At 47.7% G+C, this 16,430-nt stretch overlaps 1 protein-coding gene and 1 long non-coding RNA gene across 5 annotated transcripts in view; one reads left to right on the top strand and one right to left on the bottom strand.

The window, feature by feature from the left end:
• The window catches only part of cdh19 (cadherin 19, type 2), a 248,357-nt gene that overhangs the window by 144,805 nt on the left and 87,122 nt on the right, over positions 1–16,430 (top strand). For all 4 annotated transcript variants that reach the window (XM_051683042.1, XM_051683044.1, XM_051683043.1 and 1 more), the window contains exons 8-9: positions 13,979–14,115; positions 14,320–14,441. In XM_051683042.1, coding sequence (XP_051539002.1) covers positions 13,979–14,115; positions 14,320–14,441 — 259 coding nt within the window. The remainder of the gene's footprint in view (positions 1–13,978; positions 14,116–14,319; positions 14,442–16,430) is intronic.
• Positions 1–16,430, bottom strand: part of LOC127432194 (uncharacterized) — a 494,148-nt gene that overhangs the window by 438,598 nt on the left and 39,120 nt on the right. The gene's annotated exons all lie outside the window — the stretch shown is intronic.

Here is a 16,430-nt window from a genome sequence, read left to right as displayed (position 1 = left end):
AAAGTAATGCGACACAGCTTAATGCCAAAGTATACTTTGGTTGAGCCAAAACTGTTCATTTTAATCTAGTTTTTTCAGTGTTTTCAGTATATTTGCTGTATATACAGTATGTATGTATATGTGTGTGTATATATATATATATATATATATATATATATATATATATATATACACATATATATTATATACAGTGTATATACAGCAAATATACTTAAACAAGTAAAACTTAAATTAAAAACACTGAAAAAACTAAACTAAATATACATTATATCCTTAATTTGATGACATTTACATGCACTTAAGAAAACTGTTTATTCCAAGGTTTTTGCAGTAAGCAGTGTTCTGAAATGTCATGTAAACAAGAATGCTGATTTCCTTACAACGCTTAAGGGAAAAAAAGAACATACCCTGGTTTCTCCTGTAGAACTCTGCTTAATGTGGCCATGTAAACACGAGCGGCATTTTGATGGGTGTTATTAGAGTGCATGTGTGTGAACAGACAGGATAACAAGCGTCATAGGATGGAGCCTAACAACAAGTCAACACAGCAGAAAGAATTCAACATTTCTGTGTGCTCCAAATCCGAGATGGATATAGCTGCAGGCAGAGCTCCAAAAAGGGTGCGAGCTCCAAACCACCAGCAAAGATATAGGGAGCCCCTAACCCTTCACATAACCCTTACCATGAGTGAAAGTGGCATCCCTTTTGGAGTTGGCGCAACCCCTTTTTGGAGTAACCCGACCCCTTCTGGAGTAAACCCACCCTCCTTTGGAGATTCTGCTCCCATTTGGAGATCTCCAGCCTGCAGCTATACCTACTTGACAAATCCAGGTGTTTTGCGTAAGAGGGAAACCCCATTATTACAGCAGAATTCTGTTGCAGGTCGCGATAGAAAGTTAAATGGATAGTTCACGCAAATATTAAAATTCAATCATTGTTTACTCACCCCTGTGTTGTTATAACCCCATATGACTGTCTTTCTTTTTCTTAACAGAAAGGGAAAAATTATGAAAAACATGTGTGCTCACTGATGTCATACAATGGCAGTTTATGGTAACCACCTTTTCAAGCTTCAAAAGAATGCAAAAGTATAATTCAGAAGTGTAATACTTATTCCTTGAGGCTCATGATTGTTCTGAAAGCATACGATAAGGTTTGGTGAAAAACAAACTGAAATTTAATATATTATTTAGTGAAAATGTTCATGATAGGGCATGGGGCAACAGTTCACGCAGCCCTCTGGCAACATCGGGCGTAAAAACAGGTCCGCCACAGTGAAAGCGACAACAGAACACAACACAGCTGCACTCAAAACAGAGAACAGAGCTTACTAAACATGTCTGAAGAGTTTGTAGTCGAAGAATTCATGCATTTCTATTACCAGCCTTATTTTTTTAATGTTTTGGGACCGGTGCCAGTTCACAGTGGACGGAGTTACCAGCACGATGCCGAAAATAGAAAACAAGTGATCGCTAGAATGTATCATTGTTCATCACTGCTGATTAGGACAAAAACTCTGATTACCATAGAACAGGGGTATTCAATTAACTTTCAAGAGGTCCGGTCTCTACATTTCCTTCCCAGAAAAGGTCTGAAAAATAATAACTTGCACAGTGTCAGTAGTCTGTATGGCTTTGAAATGATGTTTTTGGTTGTTTTTATTTTTTTTATAGTTATTATAACTTTCCATGTTGGTAGCAATAGTACTTTGTAAAAGAAAGAAAAAAATTAATTAGTCAAAATAGTCTCTTCAAAGCAGAGATGATGACACTGGCCCAGAGACAAAGCCAAAGCAGTGGGGTGTGAGGGATATTTTCTACCAAAAGATAAGGCTAATATATTTCATTGAGTTCATTAGTCGAGGGCACTTGGATATTAATATTACAAGATAAGATCAACATTTCGTTTACTAGCTGGGTGACAGCAGTCCAATTTTTGTTTTAGAATATTTTTACATTCTGAATAATTATTTTGAATTATTTTTACATTCAGATACCCATGTATGGGACATAGGAGTACTTTTGACTGAGAAAATATAGGTTACTGTATGGGGGTTCAGGGGTAACCCTGAGATTAAATGTTGAAAATGTAAAAGTTGATGATGACATCTCTGATTAATTTTCACAAAATTAAAATGTCATGATTACTTGTGTGACCTCCGTTCCCTGATGGAGGGAACGAGATGTTGTGTCGATGTAGTGACACTAGGGGTCACTCTTGGGAGCCCAAGACACCTCTGGTCTTTGATAAAATGCCAATGAAAATTGGCGAGTGGTATTTGCATGCCACTCCCCTGAACATACGGGTATAAAAGGAGCTGGTATGCAACCACTCATTCAGGTTTTATGCTGAGGAGCCAATATAAGGTCCGGCCATTTCAGCGGGTAGTTCAGCATTGTGGCAGGAGGGAGACAACATCTCATTCCCTCCATCAGGGAACGGAGGTTACACAAGTAACCATGACGTTCCCTATCTGTCACTCACTCGACGTTGTGTCGATGTAGTAACACTAGGGGTCCCTATACAAAACGGCACAATTGGCTGAACTGTATTACGTGAACTGGCGGTGTGTGGTGGGCAGACTACTGTGTGCCTCATAGCCAGCACACCAGGTCGACACGTAACCTCCCCCAACATATTTATGAGTGTCGAACGGCCCTTTTTGGGGACAAGACGACTACCCAAAAGATAGAGACAGGCTTAACCCAGTCGTGGCCTCTTTTCCCCTTCTTTTTTTCCACTCCCTAAAAAAAAGGGGGGATTATTCGAATGGGCCACCAGGTCTAGTCGGGGGGTGTCCCTCCCAAGGGGAAGACACCGCAGAGACCACACCTCGCTCAAAGAGATGGGGGATATTGAAGTGGAAAAATACGTCACATGGCGTTTTCTCTCCGAAAACTCGACTGCCACAGGGCTCGGAGGAAGTCATCCAGGGAACAAAGTTTGTGAACACTACCGGGAATTAATGGCGCACGTCTTCAGCTCCAAGGAAGGTGGAAGGTGCTATGTGCAAGCGATACACCCGGCTGGCTATCACGGGCTTATCCGCTTGTGTTGCATGCCACTACCTGGGATGAAACCAGTTCCATCCGGAGGTTGTAGAACCTTACACAGGTGTTGAGTGTTGCCCAGCCCGCTGCTCGGCAAATGTCTGTTAGAGAGGCACCCCTGGCCAGGGCCCAGGGAGCCGCTACACCTCTGGTAGAATGGGCTTGTAGCCCTACCGGGGGTGGAATGTCCTAGGCGACATATGCCATAGTTATGGCGTCAATGAGCCAGTGGGTGATCCTCTGCTTGGAGACAGCGCTTCCTTTCTGCTGTGCACCAAAGCAGACAAAGAGCTGCTTAGAGATTTTAAAGCTCTGCATGTGATCCAAATGTATGCTTAAAGCGTGCACCGGACACAGCGACGACAGGGCTGGGTCTGCCTCCTCCTGGGGCAGCGCTTGCATGTTCACCACCTGGTCCCTAAAGGGGTGGTGGGAACCTTGGGCACATAGCCCGGTCGGGGTCTCAGGATCACGTGAGAGTAACCCGGACCGAACTCCAGGCATGTTTCGCTGACAGAGAATGCTTGCAGGTCACCTACCCTCTTGATGGAAGTGAGCGCAGTCAGGAGGGCAGTCTTCAAGGAGAGTGCCTTAAGCTCGGCTGACTGCAAAGGCTCAAAGGGGGCTCACTGTAGACCCTGAAGAACTACAGAGAAGTCTGATGAGGGAACGAGGTGCGGTCTGGAGGGATTCAGCCTCCTGGCACCTCTTAGGAACCTGATGATCAGGTCGTGCTTCCCTAAGGACTTACCATTGACTACGTCGTGGTGTGCTGCTATGGCAGCAATGTACACATTCAAGGTCAGTCTCCAACCTCTCCTGCAGGAAGGAAAGCACTGATCCGACTGCGCTTCTCTGGGGGTCTTCCTGACGGGAAGAACACCACTTAGCGAACAGATGCCACTTAAAGGCATACAGGCGCCTCGTAGAGGGGGCCCTAGCCTGAGTGATCGTGTCTACCACTGCAGTTGGTAGACTGCTTAGGTCTTCCGCGTCCCGTCCTGGGGCCAGACATGGATATTCCAAAGGTCTGGGTGCGGGTGCCAGATGGTGCCCCGTCCCTGAGAAAGAAGATACTTCCTCAGGGGAATTCGGTGAGGGGGGGGGCTGTCACGAGGAGCGTGAGGTCCGAGAACCACGCCTGGGCGGGCCAGTAGGGTACTACTAGGACGCCCTGCTCCTCGTCCTCCCTGATCTTGCACAGGGTCTGTGTAAGTAGGCTCACTGGGGAAAAACGCATATTTGCGCATGCCAGGGGGCCAGCTGTGTGCCAGTGCATTTATGCTGAGGGTGTCTCGGTCAGGGCGTACCAGAGCGGGCAGTGGGGAGGATTCTTGGGAGGTGAACAGGTGCAGCTGTGCCTGTTGAATCGACTCCAAGTCAGCTGGACCACCTGAGGGTGGAGTCTCCACTCTCCCCTGAGGGTAACCTGTCATGACAGCGCGTCCACTGTAGTGTTGAGGTTGCCCGGGATGTGAGTGGCTTGCAGCGACTTAAAGTGCTGAGGACTCCAGAGGAGGAGACGGCGGGCGAGTTGTGACATACAACGAGAGCGCAGACCGCCTTGGCAGTTGACACATGCTACCATTGTCATGCTGTCTGTCTGAACTAACACGTGCTTGCCCTGGATCAATGGCCGAAACCTCCACAGGGCGAGCAGAATTGTCAACAACTCAAGGCAGTTGATGTGCCAGTGCAGTCGCAGACCTGTCCAGATGCCAGCGGCTGCATGCCCATTGCAAACAGTGCCCCAGCCAGTTTTGGAGGCGTCTGTCATGACCACGACATGCCTGGAGACCAGCTCTAGAGGAATGCCTGCCCATAGAAATGAGAGGTCAGTCCAAGGGCTGAAAAGACGGTGACAGACCGGCATGATGACCACGTGATGTGTCCCGTGGCACCATGCCCATCTCGGGACTCAAGTCTGGAGCCAGTGCTGAAGCGGCCTCATATGCATCAACCCGAGCGGGGTGGCCACCGCCGAGGATGCCATATGCCCCAGGAGCCTCTGAAAAAGTTTCAGTGGAACCGCTGTTTTCTGTTTGAACGTCTTCAAACAGGCCAGTATGGACTGGGCGCGCTCGTTCGTAAGGCGTGCCATCAAGGAGACTGAGTCCAACTCCAAACCGAGAAAAGAGATGCTCTGAACCGAGAGGAGCTTGCTCTTTTCCCAGTTGACCCGAAGCCCTAGTCGGCTGAGGTGTGAGAGCACCAGGTTCCTGTGTGCGCACAACATGTCTTGAGAATGAGCTGGGATTAGCCAGTCGTCGAGGTAGTTGAGAATGCGAATGCCCACCTCCCTTAACGGGGCAAGGGTAGCCTCTGCGACCTTCGTAAAGACGTGAGGAGACAGGGACAGGCTGAAAGGGAGGACTTTGTACTGATACGCCTGACTCTCGGACGCAAACCACAGGAAGGGTCTGTGTTAAGGAAGGATCGAGACGTGGAAGTACGCATCCTTCAGGTCTAATGCCGCGAACCAATCTTGATGCCGGACGCTCGCCAGAATGCGTTTTTGCATCAGCATCTTGAACGGGAGTCTGTGTAAAGCCTAGTTCAGGACTCACAGGTCCAAGATTGGTCCCAACCCACCGCCTTTTTTCGATATGATGAAGTAGGGGCTGAAAGACCCCTTCTTCATCTCGGCTGGAGGGACAGGTTCTATCATGCCCTTCCGTAGGAGGGTAGCGATCTCCGCGCAAGGTAGCAGTGTTTTCGTCCTTCACCAAGGTGAAGTGGACACCGCTGAACCTGGGCGGACGCCCAGTGAAGTGAATCACGTAGCCGAGTCGGACGGTCCGGACCAGCCCTCGTGATGGATTGGAAAGTGCAAGCCATGCATCCAAGTTCCGTGCAAGGGGGACCAAAGGGACAACGTCATCGGACATATCGGCAGGTGGGGCCTTGTGGCGGGGCGGAGCTCAAGGTGCCACACCACATCGTGGCCGTGCTGAGTCTAAGGACATCGAAGCACTTACCTTGCTCCTTGTGACCACCCCCAGAACAGCCTGGGATGGGGGAGGAAGAGGCCTGTCCTTGTGACCCATGGAGACTGTCACATCGGGGGTGGATTTGTGCCACAGCTGGGCGCTCAGGGGCGGGAGACCGCCGCTGGAGCGCCAAACCTTCCAAATAGAGTGGTGGACGGTGGTCGTGATGATGGCCGTGCACACCGGATACGTGACCCAGGGAACAAGGAAACTGCTCTTGCTGAGCTCTTGAGTACTAAAGCTACTTGGGCATGCAGCGCATTTAAATGCAAAAAGGCTTTGAAGCCTTTCATGGGTTCTGGGCGGCCGCGAGACAGGTGGCGTCTGCTTCCTGTGGTGGGCTCCACGCCGGGGCCGGGCCAAAGGGGCGGGCTGCGGCGGAGCCAGTGCAGTCACCGCAGGGGGAGTAGATGGGGTGCGGGATCTTGAGCCGCGCCAGGGCAGGATATGCCGGCTAGCATCCGTCTACTGCTCCACCATCGAGAACTGCTGGGCAATGTCCATGACGGTGTTGCCGAATAGGCCCACCTGGGAAATGGGGGCAGCAAGGAACCGTGTCTTGTCAGCCTCGCCCTTCTCGACCAGGTTGAGCCAAAGGTGGTGCTTCTGGACCACTAGTATGGCCATCATTTGCCCGAGAGACTGCGCCGTGACCTCCGTCGCTCGGAGAGCGAGGTCAGTTGCTCAGGGCAGTTCCTGCATCAATCCCGGGGCAGAACTAACCCCGTGCAGTTCCTTTAGCGCCTTGGCGGACTTGCAGGAGAGCCATGGTGTACAGGGCGGAGGCGGCTTGTCCAGCGGCACCGTAGGCCTTGGCCATCAGAGACTACGTAAACCTATAGGCCTTGGATGGGGGCTGCACCGTGAGCGCCTTTATCCACCAGGGGTATGCCGAATAGCCCTTGGCCGCCCCACCATCGAGGGTAGTGAGGGTAGGGAAGCTGAAAAGATTGGGACCGGGCAGTAAAAAGTGCCTCCCATGACCTTGTCAGGTCTTCATGCACTTCTGGGAAGAAAGGAACGGGGGTGGGGCGTGGCTTTGAGTGGCGCCGCAAACCCAGGAACCAATCACCGAGCCGCGAGGGTTCAGGGAAGAGCAGAGGGTTCCACTCTAGCCAATGCTCTCAGCTGCCCAGGAAAGCATGTCGTCATCTCTGTGTCAGCCTGTGACTGGGCAATCGTCCCCGAAGGGAGGAGCCCAGCTGAGGCTTCCGACTGGACGAGCCCACTCTCCGATGCTGTGCTCGAGAGCTCATCACTTTCGTGGGCTTCGAATAAGAGGTCGAACTCGCCGTGAGATGAGCCGAAGCCCGATTGGGGCAGACGAGTGTGCTGGGGAATGGGAGGTCCGCGGGGGGATACCCGGCGGAGGCGGTCCCATTGGGGTCTCCAAATCGCCCCTAGTGCTAGCTGCGCTGGCCTCATACCCGTAGGTAAAGGGACCGAGGCGGGGAGCCTCTGGGGTGGCTTGCTTTCTTACGAAGGCGAGCCATGACCGCAATGTTGCCATGGACATGTCCTTGCAATGAGAACATGACCATCCACAAATGCTGTCTCCGTGTAAGGAGTGCCTAGACATGAAAGACAGTGATCATGACCGTCAGAAGGCGAGAGATAACGAGCGCAACCAGGAATAACACACAATCAGAAAAGCATCTTTAGAAAGACGCATCTTTAAAAAGACATTCCATGTGTGCCGCTCTTTTAGAGAAATATACTCTTTTAGAGAAATATACTCTTTTATTTCTACCGAAGCGCCCAGGGGCATTCTCTGCAGTGCACCAGTGCAGAGGGGGGAGAAGCCACTGAAATGCGCCGTCAGATCCAACCAATTCAGCTCAGTGAGCATGACCTTTCGGCTCCGAAGAGAAAATCTGAATGAGTGGTTGCATACCAGCTCCTTTTATATCCGTATGTCCGGAGGAGTTGCATGAAAATACCACTCGCCAATTTTCATTGGCCTTTTATCAAAGACCAGAGGTGTCTCGGACTCCCAAGAGTGACCCCTAGTGTCACTACATTGACACAACGTCGAGTGAGTGACAGATAGGGAACAAAAAAACTGCTGGTATCTGGGTGACGCCATGTGAAGAGCAGACATGTGAGCGGCTAGCTCTGCGCACTTTGCTGTTTTTTTAAATTATTTTCATGTTATAACTGGTGAGATTCAATAAACCCAGTTACATATTTATTCTTTGAGGTAAACATGGCAAAGAAGTCAAAATCCTCAGACTCTTGAGACATTAAAAGACACTTACGTGTTCAAGCTGAGGCCTCAGACAGGACTGCGAGCTGGGGACTCGATTTGGACGGCACATCAGGAGATGAAATCCAGCGTCAACTGTCCAACATCTTGGTGATTTACATTTATGCATTTGGCAGACGCTTTTAAGTGACTTACAGTGCCCTTATTACAGGGACAATCCCCCTGGAGCAACCTGGAGTTAAGTGCCTTGCTCAAGGACACAATGGTGGTGGCTGTGGGAATTGAACCAACAGCCTTTTGCTTACCAGTTCAGTGCTTTAGTCCACTATCGATCGACGTATTACAGTGAGATCCTCCGAGTTGGTCACAAGAGTGACAGATGTTGAAAAATGAATTGATTATCTGGAATCTTCGGAAAGGGAATTATCCGCTAATCTGCCCTTGACCAAAACAAACTTGGAACACATTTTGGAAAAACGTGAATATTTCAAAAATATGAATAGACACCAAGGACGGCATGGAATGTGAATGAGTTGGGACACCCCATAAAAAGAAGGAAGGTTATTTCTTTTCTTAAGCGTAAGAAATGTGATATTGTGTTTCTTCAAGAAACGCATCTTTCCCCGTAGGAAGCTGAAAAACTTGGGAAGATATGGGGTGGACACGTTTTCTTTAGTGCTGGCTCAAGTAAGAGCAGGGGGGTCATTATATTGATAAATAAACATCTACAATTCAAATTTCTCAAACAGATTAAAGATAAAATAGGAAGAGTCATTATTGTTTTAGCAGACTGTAAGGGGGTTTAGAGGAAAGGAGGAGGCGAGAACCGGCTTGACAACTTAAATAATAATTTATTAACCAAAAACCCAACCAAAAACACACAACTAAAAACACAGCACAGCTGTCTGTAATTCTCTCTCTCTCGAACTGTCGTCCCCGGCCGCCTTTATCCCTCGCGCGCCCCATCAGGCTGATTGGGGACCGGGTGTGTCTCATTCCAGCCCGGCCCCGCCCTCCTCGGCTCTACACTCCTCCCGGCGTTGCCTCAGGCCGGGGAGCCCCCGGCATGACGTACATCCCCCCCCACCCTTCCTCTCCGGGGGGGGCGTGCCTTATGCCCTGACTGCCGGCGGGTCCTCCCCGCCTTCCTCGACCTGGGAGGAGACAGGAGGGGAAAAAACAACAACACAAAACGGTGAGGGAAAGGCCAACACGGAGCGGCAGAGAGAGAGAGAGGAGAGAGAGAAAAAGAAACTCACCGGTTCTCTGATGCGCCGTCGCGTGGTCCTCGATCACTACTCCACCCTCTCAGGCGGACTGCAGCCGCTCCTCCCCGGGCAGACCGGAGTCAGACCTCCGACCCCCAGCGGACAGAACGCCCCTCCGCGTTCCCGGCGTCCCGTGGGGACGCTCCTCCGCCCCTGGCAGCGGCCCTACCACTCCAGGCGGTCGGGGAGTCGCTTCCCTCCTCCCCCCGCGGACAGCGGTCTTCTCTCGACCCCTCCACGTTCCCGGGGGACGGCAGGGCACTCCTCCGCCCCCGGCAGCGGCTCCCTCGCTCCAGGCGGTCGGGGAGTCCTGTCGCCCACTCGCTCCCCGCGTCCGGGTGGTCGGGCTACTCCGTCCCCCGTCGGACGGCAGCGGTGCTCCCCTGGGTGGACGGCAGTGTCGAGGATCCTGCGACGGGAATCCCTCCTCCTTTCCGGGTTTCGGCACCAGTGTAAGGGGGTTTAGAGGAAAGGAGGCGAGAACCGGCTTGACAACTTAATTAATAATTTATTAACCAAAAACCCAACCAAAAACACACAACTAAAAACACAGCACAGCTGTCTGTAATTCTCTCTCTCTCGAACTGTTGTCCCTGGCTGCCTTTATCCCTCGCGCGCCCCATCAGGCTGATTGGGGACCGGGTGTGTCTCATTCCAGCCCGGCCCCGCCCTCCTCGGCTCTACACAGACATTCAGGGACAAAGGTTGATTTTGGCTAATATTTACGCACCTAACGATGATGATCAGGGCTTTTTTATAGATCTTGTAGGGATGTTGCAAACCGCTAGCACCCCTCATGATATAATATTGGGAGGAGACTTTAATTTATTGATGGACTCAATCCTTGATCATAGTGAAGCAAAAGTGTGTAAGCCCCCTAGAGCAACACTGACACTTCACAGGATGTGTACAATCTTGGTCTTGCAGATATCTGGCAACTTTTGAACCCATCTGGTAGGGATTATACATTTTTTTCATCAGTTCATAAGATTTATTCTAGAATAGATTTTTTTTTATATCTAAATCCCTCATTCCATCTGTTGTTGACTGCTCAATTTGTCTCAGATCATGCCCTGGTGAGTTTAGAGATGTTGCCACATACAGAGAAAAATAAATCATATAGTTGGCGCTTTAATGTATCCCTTTTGCAAAATCCTGATTTCCAGCAAATGTTAAAGACTGAAATCAATGTTTATATGGAGACCAACTGGTCCTCGGTATCCTCTGTGGGTGTGGCTTGGGAGGCACTTAAGGCAGTTCTTAGGGGTCGGATCATACAGTATGGCTCATTCATCAAAAAATCCAAAGCACGAGAACTCGTAGATTTGGAAGAGATTATTAAAAGTGCCGAGGCAGAGCTGAAGCGCCAAATGTCATCTGATGGCCTCAGAGAATTGACCTGACTGAAATATAGATATTTACATAGGCCGATTGACAAAGGTGGGCTAGGCCTACCCAAGATTTTATTTTATTATTATGCATTTGGTCTCAGATATTTGGCTTATTGGTCGCTTCCACCTGAGAGAGCCCCTCCCTGGTTCTGTATAGAACAGGAAGTTCTTGCCCCTATTTCACCACTGCAGAGCCTTTCTATCAAATTAATTGGAGAAGTTAAGTTACATCCTGTTATCTCGCATTTGAACTTGGTATGGACAAAAGTGTCCAGAATGTTTAATTCAGACATTTGTTTAAATGTTGCCTCGAGCATATGGCTGAACCCCAAATTATGCATCAACAAGTCCCCTTTTTGCTGGTCAGAATGGATTGGGAGGGGGGTTATTACACTCGGTGACCTATATGAGAGTGGAGTGCTGAGATCCTATCAAAATTTGGTTAAACTTTTTGAGATTCCCATATCTCAGTTCTATAAGTATTTACAGTTGCGCCACCTGCTTTGTACTGTTCTTGGGAGTGGTTTACACCCCCCTAAAGCGGCAGATACTCTGAGAGTGGTGAATACTGCTTTCGGAAAAGGTCATGAGGCATCGGTGTATTACTCCATGTTAATTCAGAGTCTGGGGGATGGAACTTCAGCTTCTCTTAAGAGATTATGGGAGAAAGATCTAATCTTGGTATTGGAGGAGGGAGTGTGGGCTAGGATTCTAAAAAACGTCAAATCTGCATCTAGAGATGCAAGGGTTCGCCTTATGCAATTCAAGATTTTACACAGAGTCTATTGGACCCCCTCTAGATTGCATAGGCTAGGTCTTAAAGACACACCCACCTGCTGTCGATGTCAATCAGAAGATGGAGACACAACCCATGTCTTTTGGGGATGTGTTAAGATTCAAGAGTTCTGGTTGAGGATTCAGAGTTTTATGTGCAAGGTTTTGGCCTCTCAGATTTTATTCTGCCCCAGACTCTGTATCTTAGGAGATGGGGCAGACATTAATTTGGAGAATAAACATGTGAAAACTGGGTCCTAATTGGTATTGTGATTGCCAGACAGATTATTCTAAGGAGTTGGAAGTCGGCTGGAGCGCCCCCCATTTCAGGAGTGGTGTTCAGAGGTCGCCAGAGTGGCAGCTCTTGAGGAGGGGATATCCAGAAGACTGGGGAGTCTAGACCTGTCTGGGGAGAAATGGGGCAAATATCTGTCTTTTTTGGAGGGCTCTCGGACAGTGGAGAGAGGTGTAGGGGATATGTGTGATTAGTTTATTATTTTTTTATTATTTATTTATTTATATAATTTTTGGTTTGTTTGTTTATTGTGTGTCTGTAATTATGTGTTGATGGGGGTCGGGTGAGGGATTGGGGGGGGGGGGTTAGTTAGGGTAAAATATTGATTCTGTATATATATATATATATATATATATATATATATATATATATATATATATATATATATATATATATATATGTTTTGCTGTTCCTTTTTAATAGATGAATCAATAAAAATGTTAATCACAAAAACAAAACAAAAAAACTGTTTGTCATGAAAGGCACATAACATGTTGATTAATAAAGCTAAATTTAGACAGAAAAAGACGTTAGTCTAAAAAGGTGACAGTGAACTTGTCCTGTCACAAATCTGCCACAAAACGAGTCATTTATCAGACAGATGAAAACAGTTTCACTTTGCTTTATTCTAATTTTCTGCACTGTGTTTTATCGAAAGATGACAGTCTCCATCTACATTGCTGCTCACCGTGTCTCTACTGCTGTTGTTAAAATAACTGCACCTGGAACTCTACGTAGCCTAATCAGGCTTTATGCGATGCCTCGTGTATATTGCGAGGGAGAGAGGCAACACGCATGGAGCAGGAATGAAGCGTGTTCGGCGCTTGAGAAAAAGATGATATAGCGCTGATCACCCCTGAGGTCTTGTGGTGTGTATTGCTCCATTGTTTTGACGTACCACTCACTTATACTGTAGAAACATTAAGATAGGACAACCGTTGTCATTACCTTGCGGCACAGATGGAACCAAGCCGGTGTCTGGACTCGGACAGCGGTCCACTAATTGGTAACCACTGCCATATAAAATATACCTTTTTGGATTTCCGAGTACTCCGTTCAAAAAAATAAGGCTGGGCCTAGAATTCTTTGACTACATATCCTTCAGACATGTTTAGTAAGTTCTGTTCTCTGTTTTGAGTGCAGCTGTGTTGTGTTCTGTTGTCACTATCGCTGTGGTGCATCCGTTTTTAGATAAACATTTTTTTTTTTAAAAATCGCTTGAACGCCCCATGTCGCGAGGGGGCTGACTGAACCGTTGCTCTCATGCCCTATCATGAACGCGCACAGGAGATCAACAGTCAATGAACATTTTTACTAAATAATACATTAGTTTTCAGTTTGTTTCTCACCAAACCTTATTGAATGCTTTCATAACAATCAAGAGTCTCATGGAATTATTTATTAGACTTCTGAATTATACTTTGTGTCCTTTTGAAGCTTGAAGAGGTGGTCACCATAAACTGCCATTGTATGACATCACTGAGCAAAAAACATTTTCACAATTTCTCCCTTTGTGTTAAGAAAAAGAAAGAAAGTCATATGGGGTTATAACAACACAGGGGTGAATAAACAATGATTGAATTTACATTTTTTGGTGAACTGATCCTTTAAGGTTACAAACACAGCAACAATATCTGAAAGTAAAGCAATAAAACAGTGAATTCTTCCTTGGATACCATGCTTGTTATTTACACAAATGTCGCAGGGAAATTACATTGCCGTGGAGAAAGCTTCTTACTGACTGAGCCGCATGTATACAGGCATAAAGTGTACACCGCTTATACAGTGCATGTAAAGTGGAACACTGCTTTCTTACAATACGATGCTTTCTTGCAATAAGCTGCTTTCTAGTGTCTGTGTAAATGTACTGAGTGTTTGCCATCTGCTTAATACAACGTGTGTTTGGCTGATGTTTTTTGTAAAGTCTGCACGTACTACTATGCGCAAGGAAATTTAATGTAATGAACAATTAAATAACAATGTTGTAATGTTTTCCTTAAACAGATACAGCATTTCACAGTGCACTGACACCAGTCACATGTTCAGAATTGACTTCAGAAATGGTACAGTGTATGTGGCTGAGTCTTTGGATCGAGAGACTGTGGCATGGCACAATCTGACCATCAACGCCAGAGAGATCAGTGAGCAGACTTCTCACACTTTTGGACCCCACTGGATAATTTAAATTAACCTTTCCATATGTAGGGCTTCAAATAACTAGATATAGTGAAAACATGAAAACAAATACACACAAAAAGAAAGCATAAATTGTACTACTAGAGGATGAGTACATTACGATGAGTAATGAAAAAGGATGAGATAGACATGTTTATGTATTATTTCAGGTGATGGTCAGTTGTTCTCTTCAGTGTCTGTGATTATCATGGTTCTTGACATCAACGACAACATACCCACCCTATCACAACACTATCAGCCTTATGTGTGTGAAGATACACAGGCAGGAGAGGTAATACACACCAAACACACACCCGTACGTGTGCAAGACTATCTTACTGATGCGGAACACAAAAGATATTTTACCATGTGTTCATTAAGATCAGGCATTGTTTAGTGTTAAAAACAACACCAGTCCTCGCATGAACACGCATGCCACTGTGAGCTACCTTCACTTATATATTTCCATAATGCTTATGAATGTACAATGGATGTCAAGATTTTCACAGGAACACAACTTAAATTGTCTTCATATGACTTGGACTATGGAATAGTTGCATGTACTACTTTTATGATACATTTGTTTTTTATCTATCTATCGGTCAGTCTGTCTGGCTGGCTGACTGAGCACCTTAGCAACGCTTAGAAAACAACAACACCACCATAGCAATGCCAAAAAATCAGTCATACACCCTAACAACAAGCCAGAACACCCTAGCAATGCTTAGCACGGAGTCAGAGAGCCATATCAAAGCCTAGCAACAAGTCAGAAAAGCCTAGTAACCAGCTAGAGGACCTCAGCAACATCTAGCAATCCATAGACATACATACATAGATGTCTTATTTGGCTGGTTTGAATATGTCACCATCTTGGAACGGTCAACAAGGACAGCTGTTTGAATGTAAGTGGAGGAGATGCCTCAGACCGAGCTGCATAAACTGCTTTTGTGTGGAAACAGTTAATCAAATAATGAATGACTTATTGAGTGCTAATATTCAGTTCCCTATCTGTCACTCACTCGATGTTGTGTCGATGTAGTGACACTAGGGGTCACTCTTGGGAGCCCGAGACATCTCTGGTCTTTGATAAAAGGCCAATGAAAATTGGCAAGTGGTATTTGCATGCCACTCCCCCGGACATACGGGTATAAAAGGAGCTGGTATGCAACAACTCATTCAGATTTTCTCTTCGGAGCTGAACGGTCATGCTCACTGAGCTGAATTCTACTGTTCATTCACCTCTGCTGGATCTGACGGCGCATTTCTGCGGCTTCTCCCTCCTCTGCACTGGTGCACTGCAGAGAACGCCCCTGGGCGCTTCGGCAGAAAACAAAGAGAGTATATTTTCTAGCTTTTTCCTCTAAAAGAGTATATTTCTCTAAAAGAGCGGCACACAGAGCGTCTTTTTAAAGATGCCTTTCCGATTGTGTGTTATTCCTGGTTGCGGTCGTTATCTCTCAACTTCGGATGGCCATGATCGCTGTCTTTCGTGTCTGGGCGCGACCCACACGGAGGCAGTGTTTGTGGATGGTTCATGTTCTCATTGCGAGAACATGACCATGGCAACGTTGCGGTCACGGCTTGCTTTCGTAAACCGCCTCGGTCCTTCTACCTACGGGTATGAGGCCAGCGTGGCTAGTACTGGGGGCGATTTGGGGACCCCAATGGGATCGCCTCTGCCGGGTATCCCCCCGTGGACCTCTCATTCCCCAGTACGCTCGTCTGCCCCAGTCGGGCTTCCGGATGAGTTCGCCGGCTCGTCTCACGGCGAGTCTGGATTCTTGTTTGGACCCCGCGAAGATGATGAGCTCTTGAGCGCAGGTCGCAGAGGCCACCCTTGCCCCGTTAAGGGAGGTGGGCATTCGCATTCTCAACTATCTCGACGACTGGCTAATCCTAGCTCACTCTCGAGACATGTTGTGCGCACACAGGGACTTGGTGCTCTCACACCTTAGCCGACTAGGGTTTCGGGTCAACTGGGAAAAGAGCAAGCTTCTCCCAGTTCAGAGCATCTCTTTTCTCGGTTTGGAGCTGAACTCGGTCTCTTTGACGGCGCGCCTTACGAATGAGCGCGCCCAGTCGGTGCTGGCCTGTTTAAAGGTGTTCAAACAGAAAACAGCGGTTCCACTGAAATTTTTTCAGATGCTCCTGGGGCATATGGCATCCTCGGGGGTAGCCACCCCGCTCGGGTTGATGCATATGAGACCGCTTCAGCACTGGCTTCAGACTTGAGTCCCACTGTCTTTTCAGCCCTTGGACCGACCTCTCGTTTCTACGGGCA

The sequence above is a fragment of the Myxocyprinus asiaticus genome, chromosome 41 (assembly GCF_019703515.2).
Source record: "Myxocyprinus asiaticus isolate MX2 ecotype Aquarium Trade chromosome 41, UBuf_Myxa_2, whole genome shotgun sequence".
Taxonomy (NCBI): Eukaryota; Metazoa; Chordata; class Actinopteri; order Cypriniformes; family Catostomidae; genus Myxocyprinus; species Myxocyprinus asiaticus.
Note: the sequence above shows the minus strand (reverse complement) of the source record. Positions and strands in the feature narration are given on the sequence as shown.